We start from the raw sequence: 18,281 nt of genomic DNA on the forward strand, positions 1-18,281 counted from the left end.
GACAGTTGTCTCATTTGGATGCACACCTCATCTCCTTAATGTTATGTTATGTTAACATTAGAAGTCTATATGATGATATATTGTAGGAGTTTTATTAGGAAATTTAATCGATTTTATCAATTCATTACAGTTAACAGAATACATATTCAGTATATAAAAACAAGGATCTTCAATAAACTGAATAAATACATATCTCTTTGGTTGATCGTATCAATCTCATTATCAGTCAATAGCTATATGTATATTATTAAAGTTCATTTTATTATACTTATTCAATAAGAAAGTAATTAAAAAACAGGCAAATTTAAAAAAAATTAATTTGAAATGAAATAAATTCATACATGCTTTTGATTAGATGTCGCAAAAGAACCACCTATATATTTTAGTTTCTTTCTACAATATTTCAGGCCCCAAATGTACAGCCGGGTGAAGAAATCCCATTGGAATCGAGAAAGTACAACGTTATAAGAATAACAGTCACAAAACAATCCGGCAGCAGTAGTATTCGTTTAGACAGTGTAGAACTTTCTACTTGTGGTAAGATTTGACTGTTATGTTGTCTAGCGCTATAAATCTTTGCAAAAACAAAACCACAAATTTCTGAACACCAAATATTCATTATATTTATTTCTTTTGACTCGAGTATTTTTTTACCCAGCCTTTGCCTTGTGCTTTTAAAGTATTCATGTTTTATTGGTATGAACCTGTTTTTAGTTTTTATATCTATCATGTATACATGTATAGATAGAATCTTTTTTTCTGCCATTTACAAGTATGAAAAATTGACAATGCATACATTTGTACTATCATAAGAGGGACAAGCTCTCAAAGGTCCATTCTAACCCATAAGTAAAAAAGTATGTGACAAAGCCATGATTAAAAAGACACATGTGGCACCCCTCCTGTTGGTTGACCGTTATGGAATAACCGTTTCACAAATAATATCGAATATGTTCCTTACGTCGTAACTACAATCCCCTTCCCTTTCATGAATTTGACATACCGAATTAGACTATTTACATGATTTGTAATCACATAAGCAACACGACGGGTGCCGCATGTGGAGCAGGATCTGCTTACCCTTCCGGAGCACCTGAGATCACCCCTGGTTTTTCGTGGGGTTCGTGTTGTTTATTCTTTAGTTTTCTATGTTGTGTCATGTGTACTATTGTTTTTCTGTGTTTCTGTTTGTCTTTTTTTTTAGATTTACGAGTTTGACTGTCCCTTTGGTATCTTTCGTCCCTCATTTGTAACTAATTAAGGTAATTATGGTGCGTCGAATAATTGAGCAGTTCTTTTAGGCCTTTGAAACAAGTAGAACTGAAGGTAATCCAGTGCTATGGATCAGAAAACAGTTCATAAAATATTATACTCTTCTGTTGAAATATATGATAAAGCGTATAATACATGGCAAAATCCGTATCACATGCCGTATCACCCTCGACCAATATCATCCCTCGGGCCTAAAGGCCCTTGGGCTGATATTGATGTCTCGGGATGATACGACATATGATACGGATTTTGCCATGTATTATTCTCTATGTAAAGAATGGTAACGAATGAGTTGTCATAACATTTTATTGGACAGCAAACAATGATTAACTCTGTATTAAATGTCAAATTTGAAAAAAAAAATACTTGTAATTGCTGCTTTCGTTTTTTAATGCATTGTTTATTATAATAGGTGAACTTACAACAGTTTCAATGGGAACAACTACACAACCATCTACTATAGAGGTTACAACAGCTACAGAATGTGTTAAAGAAAAAGTTGTACTAGGCGAGTCTAATATTGATACAAATAACCCGTTGGCACCCTTGTCCACAAGCGACAAAGATGCACTTCAAGAGAAAGACGATAACAAGTTTGTTGAGACAAATGAATCTATTATGGTTCTGTTGATTGACGGTTTAGACGAAGAAGTAAATGGTGTAACAGTTTCTGGTGATGGCATTGCTACTATTACCGTGAAGTATAATCTTCCAGATAATCCAGAGTTTATAACTGTTCAGGTAAATGATTGTTATGATCGTCTCGGCTCCAAATAAGATAAAACTAATTTATGATATGTAACATGCATTTTGAATATACAAATTAGGTAGTGAGATTTCCCTTTTGAGTTTTTATATATTATCACATTTATTTTCATTATTGAAGCCGTATGGTAACCTTTACTTTCGTGTATCTTCGTCGATTGTCCTTCATTGGACAGTTGTCTCATTTGGATGCACACCTCATCTCCTTAATGTTATGTTATGTTAACATTAGAAGTCTATATGATGATATATTACGGGATTAATTGTAGGAGTTTTATTAGGAAATTTAATCGATTTTATCAATTCATTACAGTTAACAGAATACATATTCAGTATATAAAAACAAGGATCTTCAATAAACTGAATAAATACATATCTCTTTGGTTGATCGTATCAATCTCATTATCAGTCAATAGCTATATGTATATTATTAAAGTTCATTTTATTATACTTATTCAATAAGAAAGTAATTAAAAAACAGGCAAATTTAAAAAAAATTAATTTGAAATGAAATAAATTCATACATGCTTTTGATTAGATGTCGCAAAAGAACCACCTATATATTTTAGTTTCTTTCTACAATATTTCAGGCCCCAAATGTACAGCCGGGTGAAGAAATCCCATTGGAATCGAGAAAGTACAACGTTATAAGAATAACAGTCACAAAACAATCCGGCAGCAGTAGTATTCGTTTAGACAGTGTAGAACTTTCTACTTGTGGTAAGATTTGACTGTTATGTTGTCTATAAATCTTTGCAAAAACAAAACCACAAATTTCTGAACACCAAATATTCATTATATTTATTTCTTTTGACTCGAGTATTTTTTTACCCAGCCTTTGCCTTGTGCTTTTAAAGTATTCATGTTTTATTGGTATGAACCTGTTTTTAGTTTTTATATCTATCATGTATACATGTATAGATAGAATCTTTTTTTTTGCCATTTACAAGTATGAAAAATTGACAATGCATACATTTGTACTATCATAAGAGGGACAAGCTCTCAAAGGTCCATTCTAACTCATAAGTAAAAAAGTATGTGACAAAGCCATGATTAAAAAGACACATGTGGCACCCCTCCTGTTGGTTGACCGTTATGGAATAACCGTTTCACAAATAATATCGAATATGTTCCTTACGTCGTAACTACAATCCCCTTCCCTTTCATGAATTTGACATACCGAATTAGACTATTTACATGATTTGTAATCACATAAGCAACACGACGGGTGCCGCATGTGGAGCAGGATCTGCTTACCCTTCCGGAGCACCTGAGATCACCCCTGGTTTTTCGTGGGGTTCGTGTTGTTTATTCTTTAGTTTTCTATGTTGTGTCATGTGTACTATTGTTTTTCTGTGTTTCTGTTTGTCTTTTTTTTTTAGATTTACGAGTTTGACTGTCCCTTTGGTATCTTTCGTCCCTCATTTGTAACTAATTAAGGTAATTATGGTGCGTCGAATAATTGAGCAGTTCTTTTAGGCCTTTGAAACAAGTAGAACTGAAGGTAATCCAGTGCTATGGATCAGAAAACAGTTCATAAAATATTATACTCTTCTGTTGAAATATATGATAAAGCGTATAATACATGGCAAAATCCGTATCACATGCCGTATCACCCTCGACCAATATCATCCCTCGGGCCTAAAGGCCCTTGGGCTGATATTGATGTCTCGGGATGATACGACATATGATACGGATTTTGCCATGTATTATTCTCTATGTAAAGAATGGTAACGAATGAGTTGTCATAACATTTTATTGGACAGCAAACAATGATTAACTCTGTATTAAATGTCAAATTTGAAAAAAAAAATACTTGTAATTGCTGCTTTCGTTTTTTAATGCATTGTTTATTAAAATAGGTGAACTTACAACAGTTTCAATGGGAACAACTACACAACCATCTACTATAGAGGTTACAACAGCTACAGAATGTGTTAAAGAAAAAGTTGTACTAGGCGAGTCTAATATTGATACAAATAACCCGTTGGCACCCTTGTCCACAAGCGACAAAGATGCACTTCAAGAGAAAGACGATAACAAGTTTGTTGAGACAAATGAATCTATTATGGTTCTGTTGATTGACGGTTTAGACGAAGAAGTAAATGGTGTAACAGTTTCTGGTGATGGCATTGCTACTATTACCGTGAAGTATAATCTTCCAGATAATCCAGAGTTTATAACTGTTCAGGTAAATGATTGTTATGATCGTCTCGGCTCCAAATAAGATCAAACTAATTTATGATATGTAACATGCATTTTGAATATACAAATTAGGTAGTGAGATTTCCCTTTTGAGTTTTTATATATTATCACATTTATTTTCATTATTGAAGCCGTATGGTAACCTTTACTTTCGTGTATCTTCGTCGATTGTCCTTCATTGGACAGTTGTCTCATTTGGATGCACACCTCATCTCCTTAATGTTATGTTATGTTAACATTAGAAGTCTATATGATGATATATTACGGGATTAATTGTAGGAGTTTTATTAGGAAATTTAATCGATTTTATCAATTCATTACAGTTAACAGAATACATATTCAGTATATAAAAACAAGGATCTTCAATAAACTGAATAAATACATATCTCTTTGGTTGATCGTATCAATCTCATTATCAGTCAATAGCTATATGTATATTATTAAAGTTCATTTTATTATACTTATTCAATAAGAAAGTAATTAAAAAACAGGCAAATTTAAAAAAAAATAATTTGAAATGAAATAAATTCATACATGCTTTTGATTAGATGTCGCAAAAGAACCACCTATATATTTTAGTTTCTTTCTACAATATTTCAGGCCCCAAATGTACAGCCGGGTGAAGAAATCCCATTGGAATCGAGAAAGTACAACGTTATAAGAATAACAGTCACAAAACAATCCGGCAGCAGTAGTATTCGTTTAGACAGTGTAGAACTTTCTACTTGTGGTAAGATTTGACTGTTATGTTGTCTAGCGCTATAAATCTTTGCAAAAACAAAACCACAAATTTCTGAACACCAAATATTCATTATATTTATTTCTTTTGACTCGAGTATTTTTTTACCCAGCCTTTGCCTTGTGCTTTTAAAGTATTCATGTTTTATTGGTATGAACCTGTTTTTAGTTTTTATATCTATCATGTATACATGTATAGATAGAATCTTTTTTTCTGCCATTTACAAGTATGAAAAATTGACAATGCATACATTTGTACTATCATAAGAGGGACAAGCTCTCAAAGGTCCATTCTAACTCATAAGTAAAAAAGTATGTGACAAAGCCATGATTAAAAAGACACATGTGGCACCCCTCCTGTTGGTTGACCGTTATGGAATAACCGTTTCACAAATAATATCGAATATGTTCCTTACGTCGTAACTACAATCCCCTTCCCTTTCATGAATTTGACATACCGAATTAGACTATTTACATGATTTGTAATCACATAAGCAACACGACGGGTGCCGCATGTGGAGCAGGATCTGCTTACCCTTCCGGAGCACCTGAGATCACCCCTGGTTTTTCGTGGGGTTCGTGTTGTTTATTCTTTAGTTTTCTATGTTGTGTCATGTGTACTATTGTTTTTCTGTGTTTCTGTTTGTCTTTTTTTTTAGATTTACGAGTTTGACTGTCCCTTTGGTATCTTTCGTCCCTCATTTGTAACTAATTAAGGTAATTATGGTGCGTCGAATAATTGAGCAGTTCTTTTAGGCCTTTGAAACAAGTAGAACTGAAGGTAATCCAGTGCTATGGATCAGAAAACAGTTCATAAAATATTATACTCTTCTGTTGAAATATATGATAAAGCGTATAATACATGGCAAAATCCGTATCACATGCCGTATCACCCTCGACCAATATCATCCCTCGGGCCTAAAGGCCCTTGGGCTGATATTGATGTCTCGGGATGATACGACATATGATACGGATTTTGCCATGTATTATTCTCTATGTAAAGAATGGTAACGAATGAGTTGTCATAACATTTTATTGGACAGCAAACAATGATTAACTCTGTATTAAATGTCAAATTTGAAAGAAAAAAATACTTGTAATTGCTGCTTTCGTTTTTTAATGCATTGTTTATTATAATAGGTGAACTTACAACAGTTTCAATGGGAACAACTACACAACCATCTACTATAGAGGTTACAACAGCTACAGAATGTGTTAAAGAAAAAGTTGTACTAGGCGAGTCTAATATTGATACAAATAACCCGTTGGCACCCTTGTCCACAAGCGACAAAGATGCACTTCAAGAGAAAGACGATAACAAGTTTGTTGAGACAAATGAATCTATTATGGTTCTGTTGATTGACGGTTTAGACGAAGAAGTAAATGGTGTAACAGTTTCTGGTGATGGCATTGCTACTATTACCGTGAAGTATAATCTTCCAGATAATCCAGAGTTTATAACTGTTCAGGTAAATGATTGTTATGATCGCCTCGGCTCCAAATAAGATAAAACTAATTTATGATATGTAACATGCATTTTGAATATACAAATTAGGTAGTGAGATTTCCCTTTTGAGTTTTTATATATTATCACATTTATTTTCATTATTGAAGCCGTATGGTAACCTTTACTTTCGTGTATCTTCGTCGATTGTCCTTCATTGGACAGTTGTCTCATTTGGATGCACACCTCATCTCCTTAATGTTATGTTATGTTAACATTAGAAGTCTATATGATGATATATTACGGGATTAATTGTAGGAGTTTTATTAGGAAATTTAATCGATTTTATCAATTCATTACAGTTAACAGAATACATATTCAGTATATAAAAACAAGGATCTTCAATAAACTGAATAAATACATATCTCTTTGGTTGATCGTATCAATCTCATTATCAGTCAATAGCTATATGTATATTATTAAAGTTCATTTTATTATACTTATTCAATAAGAAAGTAATTAAAAAACAGGCAAATTTAAAAAAAATTAATTTGAAATGAAATAAATTCATACATGCTTTTGATTAGATGTCGCAAAAGAACCACCTATATATTTTAGTTTCTTTCTACAATATTTCAGGCCCCAAATGTACAGCCGGGTGAAGAAATCCCATTGGAATCGAGAAAGTACAACGTTATAAGAATAACAGTCACAAAACAATCCGGCAGCAGTAGTATTCGTTTAGACAGTGTAGAACTTTCTACTTGTGGTAAGATTTGACTGTTATGTTGTCTAGCGCTATAAATCTTTGCAAAAACAAAACCACAAATTTCTGAACACCAAATATTCATTATATTTATTTCTTTTGACTCGAGTATTTTTTTACCCAGCCTTTGCCTTGTGCTTTTAAAGTATTCATGTTTTATTGGTATGAACCTGTTTTTAGTTTTTATATCTATCATGTATACATGTATAGATAGAATCTTTTTTTCTGCCATTTACAAGTATGAAAAATTGACAATGCATACATTTGTACTATCATAAGAGGGACAAGCTCTCAAAGGTCCATTCTAACTCATAAGTAAAAAAGTATGTGACAAAGCCATGATTAAAAAGACACATGTGGCACCCCTCCTGTTGGTTGACCGTTATGGAATAACCGTTTCACAAATAATATCGAATATGTTCCTTACGTCGTAACTACAATCCCCTTCGCTTTCATGAATTTGACATACCGAATTAGACTATTTACATGATTTGTAATCACATAAGCAACACGACGGGTGCCGCATGTGGAGCAGGATCTGCTTACCCTTCCAGAGCACCTGAGATCACCCCTGGTTTTTCGTGGGGTTCGTGTTGTTTATTCTTTAGTTTTCTATGTTGTGTCATGTGTACTATTGTTTTTCTGTGTTTCTGTTTGTCTTTTTTTTTAGATTTACGAGTTTGACTGTCCCTTTGGTATCTTTCGTCCCTCATTTGTAACTAATTAAGGTAATTATGGTGCGTCGAATAATTGAGCAGTTCTTTTAGGCCTTTGAAACAAGTAGAACTGAAGGTAATCCAGTGCTATGGATCAGAAAACAGTTCATAAAATATTATACTCTTCTGTTGAAATATATGATAAAGCGTATAATACATGGCAAAATCCGTATCACATGCCGTATCACCCTCGACCAATATCATCCCTCGGGCCTAAAGGCCCTTGGGCTGATATTGATGTCTCGGGATGATACGACATATGATACGGATTTTGCCATGTATTATTCTCTATGTAAAGAATGGTAACGAATGAGTTGTCATAACATTTTATTGGACAGCAAACAATGATTAACTCTGTATTAAATGTCAAATTTGAAAAAAAAAATACTTGTAATTGCTGCTTTCGTTTTTTAATGCATTGTTTATTATAATAGGTGAACTTACAACAGTTTCAATGGGAACAACTACACAACCATCTACTATAGAGGTTACAACAGCTACAGAATGTGTTAAAGAAAAAGTTGTACTAGGCGAGTCTAATATTGATACAAATAACCCGTTGGCACCCTTGTCCACAAGCGACAAAGATGCACTTCAAGAGAAAGACGATAACAAGTTTGTTGAGACAAATGAATCTATTATGGTTCTGTTGATTGACGGTTTAGACGAAGAAGTAAATGGTGTAACAGTTTCTGGTGATGGCATTGCTACTATTACCGTGAAGTATAATCTTCCAGATAATCCAGAGTTTATAACTGTTCAGGTAAATGATTGTTATGATCGTCTCGGCTCCAAATAAGATCAAACTAATTTATGATATGTAACATGCATTTTGAATATACAAATTAGGTAGTGAGATTTCCCTTTTGAGTTTTTATATATTATCACATTTATTTTCATTATTGAAGCCGTATGGTAACCTTTACTTTCGTGTATCTTCGTCGATTGTCCTTCATTGGACAGTTGTCTCATTTGGATGCACACCTCATCTCCTTAATGTTATGTTATGTTAACATTAGAAGTCTATATGATGATATATTACGGGATTAATTGTAGGAGTTTTATTAGGAAATTTAATCGATTTTATCAATTCATTACAGTTAACAGAATACATATTCAGTATATAAAAACAAGGATCTTCAATAAACTGAATAAATACATATCTCTTTGGTTGATCGTATCAATCTCATTATCAGTCAATAGCTATATGTATATTATTAAAGTTCATTTTATTATACTTATTCAATAAGAAAGTAATTAAAAAACAGGCAAATTTAAAAAAAATTAATTTGAAATGAAATAAATTCATACATGCTTTTGATTAGATGTCGCAAAAGAACCACCTATATATTTTAGTTTCTTTCTACAATATTTCAGGCCCCAAATGTACAGCCGGGTGAAGAAATCCCATTGGAATCGAGAAAGTACAACGTTATAAGAATAACAGTCACAAAACAATCCGGCAGCAGTAGTATTCGTTTAGACAGTGTAGAACTTTCTACTTGTGGTAAGATTTGACTGTTATGTTGTCTAGCGCTATAAATCTTTGCAAAGCAAAACCACAAATTTCTGAACACCAAATATTCATTATATTTATTTCTTTTGACTCGAGTATTTTTTTACCCAGCCTTTGCCTTGTGCTTTTAAAGTATTCATGTTTTATTGGTATGAACCTGTTTTTAGTTTTTATATCTATCATGTATACATGTATAGATAGAATCTTTTTTTCTGCCATTTACAAGTATGAAAAATTGACAATGCATACATTTGTACTATCATAAGAGGGACAAGCTCTCAAAGGTCCATTCTAACTCATAAGTAAAAAAGTATGTGACAAAGCCATGATTAAAAAGACACATGTGGCACTCCTCCTGTTGGTTGACCGTTATGGAATAACCGTTTCACAAATAATATCGAATATGTTCCTTACGTCGTAACTACAATCCCCTTCCCTTTCATGAATTTGACATACCGAATTAGACTATTTACATGATTTGTAATCACATAAGCAACACGACGGGTGCCGCATGTGGAGCAGGATCTGCTTACCCTTCCGGAGCACCTGAGATCACCCCTGGTTTTTCGTGGGGTTCGTGTTGTTTATTCTTTAGTTTTCTATGTTGTGTCATGTGTACTATTGTTTTTCTGTGTTTCTGTTTGTCTTTTTTTTTAGATTTACGAGTTTGACTGTCCCTTTGGTATCTTTCGTCCCTCATTTGTAACTAATTAAGGTAATTATGGTGCGTCGAATAATTGAGCAGTTCTTTTAGGCCTTTGAAACAAGTAGAACTGAAGGTAATCCAGTGCTATGGATCAGAAAACAGTTCATAAAATATTATACTCTTCTGTTGAAATATATGATAAAGCGTATAATACATGGCAAAATCCGTATCACATGCCGTATCACCCTCGACCAATATCATCCCTCGGGCCTAAAGGCCCTTGGGCTGATATTGATGTCTCGGGATGATACGACATATGATACGGATTTTGCCATGTATTATTCTCTATGTAAAGAATGGTAACGAATGAGTTGTCATAACATTTTATTGGACAGCAAACAATGATTAACTCTGTATTAAATGTCAAATTTGAAAAAAAAAATACTTGTAATTGCTGCTTTCGTTTTTTAATGCATTGTTTATTATAATAGGTGAACTTACAACAGTTTCAATGGGAACAACTACACAACCATCTACTATAGAGGTTACAACAGCTACAGAATGTGTTAAAGAAAAAGTTGTACTAGGCGAGTCTAATATTGATACAAATAACCCGTTGGCACCCTTGTCCACAAGCGACAAAGATGCACTTCAAGAGAAAGACGATAACAAGTTTGTTGAGACAAATGAATCTATTATGGTTCTGTTGATTGACGGTTTAGACGAAGAAGTAAATGGTGTAACAGTTTCTGGTGATGGCATTGCTACTATTACCGTGAAGTATAATCTTCCAGATAATCCAGAGTTTATAACTGTTCAGGTAAATGATTGTTATGATCGTCTCGGCTCCAAATAAGATCAAACTAATTTATGATATGTAACATGCATTTTGAATATACAAATTAGGTAGTGAGATTTCCCTTTTGAGTTTTTATATATTATCACATTTATTTTCATTATTGAAGCCGTATGGTAACCTTTACTTTCGTGTATCTTCGTCGATTGTCCTTCATTGGACAGTTGTCTCATTTGGATGCACACCTCATCTCCTTAATGTTATGTTATGTTAACATTAGAAGTTTATATGATGATATATTACGGGATTAATTGTAGGAGTTTTATTAGGAAATTTAATCGATTTTATCAATTCATTACAGTTAACAGAATACATATTCAGTATATAAAAACAAGGATCTTCAATAAACTGAATAAATACATATCTCTTTGGTTGATCGTATCAATCTCATTATCAGTCAATAGCTATATGTATATTATTAAAGTTCATTTTATTATACTTATTCAATAAGAAAGTAATTAAAAAACAGGCAAATTTAAAAAAAAAATATTTTGAAATGAAATAAATTCATACATGCTTTTGATTAGATGTCGCAAAAGAACCACCTATATATTTTAGTTTCTTTCTACAATATTTCAGGCCCCAAATGTACAGCCGGGTGAAGAAATCCCATTGGAATCGAGAAAGTACAACGTTATAAGAATAACAGTCACAAAACAATCCGGCAGCAGTAGTATTCGTTTAGACAGTGTAGAACTTTCTACTTGTGGTAAGATTTGACTGTTATGTTGTCTTCGAATGTAACCTATCGAATTATACTATTTATCTGGTAAACATAATAACATAAGCAACACAACCGGTGCAGCCAGTTGAGCAGGATCCGCTCTCTCTTCTGGAGCACCTTTTATCGTCCCAAGTTTTTGATATAGTTTGTCTTGTTTAGTCTGTAATTTTCATCGTCGCTTTAAAGGAACTTATAATTGTCTGTTCGACTTTTTCCTTTGCAGTCATGGCGGTGTCAGTTTCAAAATCCCTCAGGTATCTTCCGCCCCCTTTTTAAAATTATAATCCAGGTACTTTTGAGAAGTATTAAAATCCTTATATAAAGACCAAATATAGTGGATTCATTTATGTTCGTGGGTACCAATTTTCGCGTATTGAGGAAAACTTACATGTTCGTGGATATTTAGTTTTGTGGTTTTGCTAAAGTATGTAAAATGTAATTATATTTTTCAAATAAACATTTATCTTTCTGGATCCACCCTGTGGCAGGGTACGATTTGATGCTATTGGATTTATCAACATTTATTAAAAAAAAGTAATGTTGTACTGTCTTGGCCGTTGTTTTATTTTATATCATTCTTCCTTTATCTGAAATGCTTAGGTAATTTATCTAAGATCAATCATTCATAACTACAAATGTATGTACATTGATTTTGTTTTAAATTGTAGAGTTAATAGAATGTCCTGACCTTGCAGAAGTAAATTTCGCTACTATAACGAATAAGACTGGTATAAACGAAAACGACAATATTACGTATGCTTGTGATAGTGATAATGTATTGAAGTCTGGTGACCTGACTCGTCAATGTATGAAGGATGAAACCTGGAGTGGAAGTCCTCCGGTCTGTGGTACGAACACTTTGTACATTTTGTTTATAAGGAGCATACTAATTTTATTTTTCATTAAGCAGCCGTTATGGCAAACATGTGCATACATATTTCTATTGTATGAAGTTGTTTTTACATTCATGTTTATTTCAGGTTAAAATAAAAAGAAAAATCGATTGGCTTATATTCCAACATTCATAATAAATATTATTAGATACACAGTATGCAAATTATCCTACTTAAAGAATTTTACTTTACAAGACTCGAAATTATCTCGACAGAACTTAAGTCTTATTTTACTATAATCGGCTCTGGGCTACACTTTACTTGATAAGTCTGACTCAGTACTTGATAATATTGATGAAATCGAAATGCTGTGTACAAATGCTCGACCAGTCTCGTTTCAGTCTTACCAGTCTCTGTTCAGTTCCACCAGTTTCGACCAGTCTTTACTCAATCTTGACATGTCTTTACCTGTCTTTACTGGTCTTTACCTGTCTTGACCAGTGTCGACCACCTTAGACTCCGTATTGACCTTTACATTTTGTCTACTCTTGTATTAATCAGCTCATCAAAATAAATCATGTATTGAGCTAACAAAACATAATACTTTAGTGAGGTTTATTGAAATCAAATTCAAGGATTTAAAATTGTTAAGTAGGTTTTGAAAGCTTGAATATCAGTTGGGATCGAATTCAAATAGTCACACTTTACTTTTTGCATTAATTTTTTTTTAAATCAACCATCAAACTATACTGCCAACTAAGTTATATATTAAACTTACTGAATTACAGGTTGTAATATAGTTTGTTTCATTGCTGTCAAGTCTACGGATTTAATTAATATAAGTAAAAAACGATAGAATTTTAAGCCCGGACTATAGGTCCAAACACTCAATTGTCGTCCCTTGATTTTGTTGTTGAATATAGTCCCAAGTGTTGACAGTGTGGTACTTGCCATCTTTTTTATGCCCCTTTTAAATGTAATTATCCATGTTTATGCCTCAAATAGCAAGTCTGGGATCAAATGACACTGTCAAAATATTTGGGTCATGAGTTTTAGAGTTAAGTAGTGATTTGGTCCAGTAGACAAAGGTTAATAATCAGCACATTGGAGGTTGTCAAAAGATTTCAAGACTCCTTCAACATAAAATTGTCCATATTTTAATTTAAGGCAGAGCCGGTGAAGTTTTCTATAATTTTATCATATTGGTCCAAAAGTAGAACAGCACACTGTCCAAATTTTGTTGAGAAAGCGCAATTTGTATTTATTGTCTAAAAGAAATTTACTACGGAATAGTGTGGGTCTCTAACCTGTATTAAGACAGTTATCTTTAAATTGTTATATAACTTTTTTTCAAATTAACCTGGACTTCCAATAAAATTCAAATTGATTAAGTGATTAAGTTAAAAAAAGGGATTTAAAGGTGACTATTAAAATCTTGTTCAAACTAAACATTCTAGCTTTTTTTACTTTTAATTAAATCCTTACATTTGTAAGTAATAAACCAAACTACCAAAAATCTGGCTGTCTGTAAGAGTAATATATAATAACAAAAAAGCTGACAAACTGGTGAAAATCTCGATTGGAAAAGTTTATAATTTATTTTAAAGAGAACTATCTGACGACAGTCCGAGCTAAATGATGGACTTTTTTTTACCTACCAATGATTTTTTTAATATGACAGGAAGGAATCAATCTACCACATAACAAAATACTTAAGTTAGGGGATGTGTCATAGCGTTGCATCATAAATAATTGCAAAGGTATTTCGCCTGATTCCCATTTTGTGTTCACATTCAAATAAGGATTTTGTACTGTAAGATTTCTATTTACAGGCATTCCAAATCCAAGTAAGTATATATCAATTCATAAGTTAGTTCAATTATACTTTGGTTTAACTGAGTAATTTAAAGGTCAAATTCATGGAAAAGATAACAGTATTGTATTCACTGTGAAATGGATATTCAATAACCATGATACCGTAACAGTCAACCAACTTGTAAGTGTTAAATTGAAAAAAATCAGGATTTTGAACTCTTGGTTTATTATATAAACATTGAAAAAAAGCTGCTTTCTGAGCAGCAACCCTCTATGAAGAAAATTATGATAGGATAAACAAGCCCTTGAATATCTTTTTAGGTGGAGATATTTACTCTGAATGCAGGAGTCAGGGGCGGATCCAGACATTTTAAAAAGGGGTAGGGGTTCCTAAACCAGGACAAAAGGGGGAGAGTCCAATTACATGTCCCCATTCAAATGCATTGATCGTCCAAAAAAAAGGGGGGGGGTTTCCAACCTGAAATTATCTCTTTTGTCATTCAGTTTTTTTTTCAAGAGACCTTCATTGTCAATTTCTAGACTTGTTGCAATAGCTTTACATGTATTAGGAAGTGTAGAACATGAGTATCTGTATAGTGATATTTTGTTATTCTATTGTTCTCCTGTTGTATATATATCTTAAAATCATACATTGCAACGGATATGGCCAGCTTATGATTATTTATTACTTGGACTTCAATGTACTAATCATAGTTGACTATGTTAAGTTGTTAGCAAGGAATAACATGAGCATAATCGACAGTCAAGGTAGATAAAAACTTCTATTTATAAAGAAAAGGCGGTCCAATGGACAAAGAACTTCATAAGTTTTAACTATTATAGTTTCATAAACTTTTTGGAGAGTTATATTGGCATGTTCCAATTGTATTTTTTTCATCAAATTTTAAGTCATCAATCTTTAAATATATTCTAAATATCCCTTATCACTTGTTTGAGCTCTTTCTCTACTTATATTGTTTTAAGTATGTAGTCGGCAAGGCTTTTCTTCTGTCCACGTCTGAAATAGTTAGTACCATGGGGATTTAGGCAAGGTTTCAGCATGTTCTCCTCTGCCATGTGATGAAATATATGACAGTTTGAACATCTAACAGATCTACTACTACAAGGTAACGGTTACTACACCTGTTTTCACATGTTCGTAGATAATATTTCTAAATCCAGCAATGCTCTTTTATTTAGTATTTATCTAAAACAAGGTGTGCAATTTTCAAAGGAACTGCAGTCGTTTTAACGTTTATGGTTTCATCAACTTTTTGCACAGTTATATTTGCATGTTCTGATTTTCTGTTTTCCACAAATTTTAGGCTATCATTCTTTAAAATATATTCTAAATCTTTAAGAAGATGAATGTACTTTAAACTTGTATGGTTAACTAATCCTTCCTTCTTTTAACTTTGCTAAATCTTGAAAAAGATGGACTATTGTTCAACCAAACATCATCTATATCCATTCTGAACTAATCAACAACTTAATTTGACATTGAATGCAACAACTTTAAATAATATTTCTGTCATGAAGTACTCTGAAAACTTGAATAGTTAGGTCATGCTGACCAGTTCGTAACTTGTTACCGACCAGTCCAAAATTGACATGAATAGCTTTACTTTATCAGGGAAGATTTCAAAATGTATTTTGAAACAAGTAAAAAAAATATCCAGAATTTACTTATTTAGTATTGTCCATTTGACTTCTATATATTTGCAGAAAAAAATTCATTTTTAAAAATTAATATTTTTTTTCTTGATGTATGTTAATATATGATACATACGAACTCTGACTATTAATTTCATTAATTTTGGTCAATAAATAAAAAAGTTTCCCATTAGGTCTCTATGTTAATTTTATTTTTTGAAGTGTTGATTACCTGATGGAGTAAGTATAAGTGGTGTAATGGCCTTCCAACCAAAACAAAAAAAAACCTTCAGATTATTGATTTTATATCATTATATAAGTTGACTAACTATACACAAACTTTTCATGCTTTTAGCATGGTGAGTTGCATAAAAAGACAAAGGCTCTGAAAAGTTTTATCTAAATTTTTGAAAACAGAAAATGGAAAATACAGAATCTATCATACATGTCATATATAGAACAATTATAACAATCACATGACATGAAATCTTATGTTGTTCGTTGGTCAGTACAGGTCATCTTTATATTCAAATATACAAAGTCACATGGTACAAATAAACAAACTTTAAAAGCACATGTATGTTGTTTTTGTTTTGGTTGGAAGGCCGTTACACCACTTATACTTACTCCATCAGGTAATCAACACTTCAAAAAATAAAATTAACATAGAGACCCAATGGGAAACTTTTTTATTTATTGACCAAAAATTATGAAATTAATAGTCAGAGTTCGTATGTATCATATATTAACATACATCAAGAAAAAGATTAATAATTTTTAAAAATGAATTTTTAAGAATTTTTTTCTGCAAATATATAGAAGTCAAATGGACAATATTATGGAAGACCTTAACCGTTTTTGTTAATCAGAATGGTGAATATAAATAGACTAAGATCCTTATAATTTTATATTTATTTTTAAATTTAAATCTGGTAATATGAAATTCCAATCAGAACATGTAATTCGAACTCATATTCAAAACAATAATAAGAACTAGTTGATTATTTAGCACAAAAAGGCTATTTCGCGGCGATATAAGAACTAGTAAACCAGCTATACTTGACAAGATGATAATGATTACACAACATTCTTAATAGAAACACTTCTTCTTAATAATCAATAGGAATTCTTAATGTGCTTCTCAAAGTGTTAACCAAACGATAAATTAAGTGTTTAACATAGCAATGAGGGTAAAATAAAAAATTTTCAGTATAATAAAAATATTATAGAATTATTAACATAGTTTTAAAAATGAACGTTTGAAGGAGGACTGCTAATGTCTATAGGAAATGAGGAAATGTAGCGAGTATTTTGCCCCCTTTCCTCCTTACCAAAGAAATGTATAAATAAAACAGCGTTATCAAGCATCAGCTGAATCTCTTCTTTGTTAATGATGTGTACTATTTTGATATGTTCAGTTTTTGTATGTTTACATTTTAGATTGTTACCTTCGCTCTAACTTTATCTTCATGTAAATACATGTTAAAGACATGGGACTTTCTGATTTAGGTTTTTAGCCTTATTCTGTTGAATTATTTTTCTGAATGCTTGAGATGCTATTGCTTGTATTTAATTTTCTTCGAAGAAATGATTACTAAAAATTTAGAGGGTAAATTGACATTGATGGGAGTGTTCGCCCTTCTTATATTTAGAGGTCGAGAAGGTATAACATTTTATCATTTGTATTCTGAGTGTAAACTAATAATTGTATAGCCATTCGAAAGAGGCGAAACAACTATACTGAACAGTTCGTAAAAAATCATTGAAAAGTAATCTGTTTTTACGAAAAAAAAAACACTTAAAAAAATAAACACATATAACCTTCTCCTGTCATAAGCTGATATAATATGTTACTTACTTAAATGCATCTTAAACTGTAAATGCAATACTGAGGATTGCGGTAACTGAAATTGGTAAAATATCATAGGATTAAACACATTTTTTTCTAGAGGTTATTGATGTGTAAATCGAAGACTTCTATTCATTTTGTGAGTTAATCTCCCCAGTTTACACACCAATTACCCCTAGAAATAATATACATATAAGTCTGCAAATTACTAGACTTAGATTTTTCTGTTGACACATTTTTGTCCGTCCCTCTGCGCGATTCAAACTCACTACACTACATCACCAATAGCTTAGCCTCATGTTCAGCTCTATAGACCACTCCACCATATCCGCTATCTATACTATTAAACGAGAAGACCTCATTTTGGGTGTCGCTTCTCTTCTTTCCACAATAAATTAATCATCATGCCTCTGTGTCCTATGGGTTCAGTGCATAATCGCATTTGTCATCCATTCATATGATTATTCAGATTGAGTTATTTTG

The 18,281-nt window shown here is 32.2% G+C and overlaps 1 protein-coding gene across 1 annotated transcript in view; it reads left to right on the forward strand.

Moving 5' to 3' along the window:
• Nucleotides 1-18,281, forward strand: part of LOC143043007 (uncharacterized) — a 43,887-nt gene that overhangs the window by 11,953 nt on the left and 13,653 nt on the right. The window contains exons 6-18 of the mRNA XM_076215503.1: nucleotides 408-537; nucleotides 1,685-2,013; nucleotides 2,628-2,757; nucleotides 3,900-4,228; nucleotides 4,843-4,972; nucleotides 6,121-6,449; nucleotides 7,064-7,193; nucleotides 8,341-8,669; nucleotides 9,284-9,413; nucleotides 10,560-10,888; nucleotides 11,504-11,633; nucleotides 12,317-12,496; nucleotides 14,314-14,328. Of these exons, the coding sequence (XP_076071618.1) occupies nucleotides 408-537; nucleotides 1,685-2,013; nucleotides 2,628-2,757; nucleotides 3,900-4,228; nucleotides 4,843-4,972; nucleotides 6,121-6,449; nucleotides 7,064-7,193; nucleotides 8,341-8,669; nucleotides 9,284-9,413; nucleotides 10,560-10,888; nucleotides 11,504-11,633; nucleotides 12,317-12,496; nucleotides 14,314-14,328 (2,620 nt within the window). The remainder of the gene's footprint in view (nucleotides 1-407; nucleotides 538-1,684; nucleotides 2,014-2,627; nucleotides 2,758-3,899; nucleotides 4,229-4,842; nucleotides 4,973-6,120; nucleotides 6,450-7,063; nucleotides 7,194-8,340; nucleotides 8,670-9,283; nucleotides 9,414-10,559; nucleotides 10,889-11,503; nucleotides 11,634-12,316; nucleotides 12,497-14,313; nucleotides 14,329-18,281) is intronic.

Source organism: Mytilus galloprovincialis, chromosome 8 (genome assembly GCF_965363235.1).
Source record: "Mytilus galloprovincialis chromosome 8, xbMytGall1.hap1.1, whole genome shotgun sequence".
Classification (NCBI taxonomy): domain Eukaryota; kingdom Metazoa; phylum Mollusca; class Bivalvia; order Mytilida; family Mytilidae; genus Mytilus; species Mytilus galloprovincialis.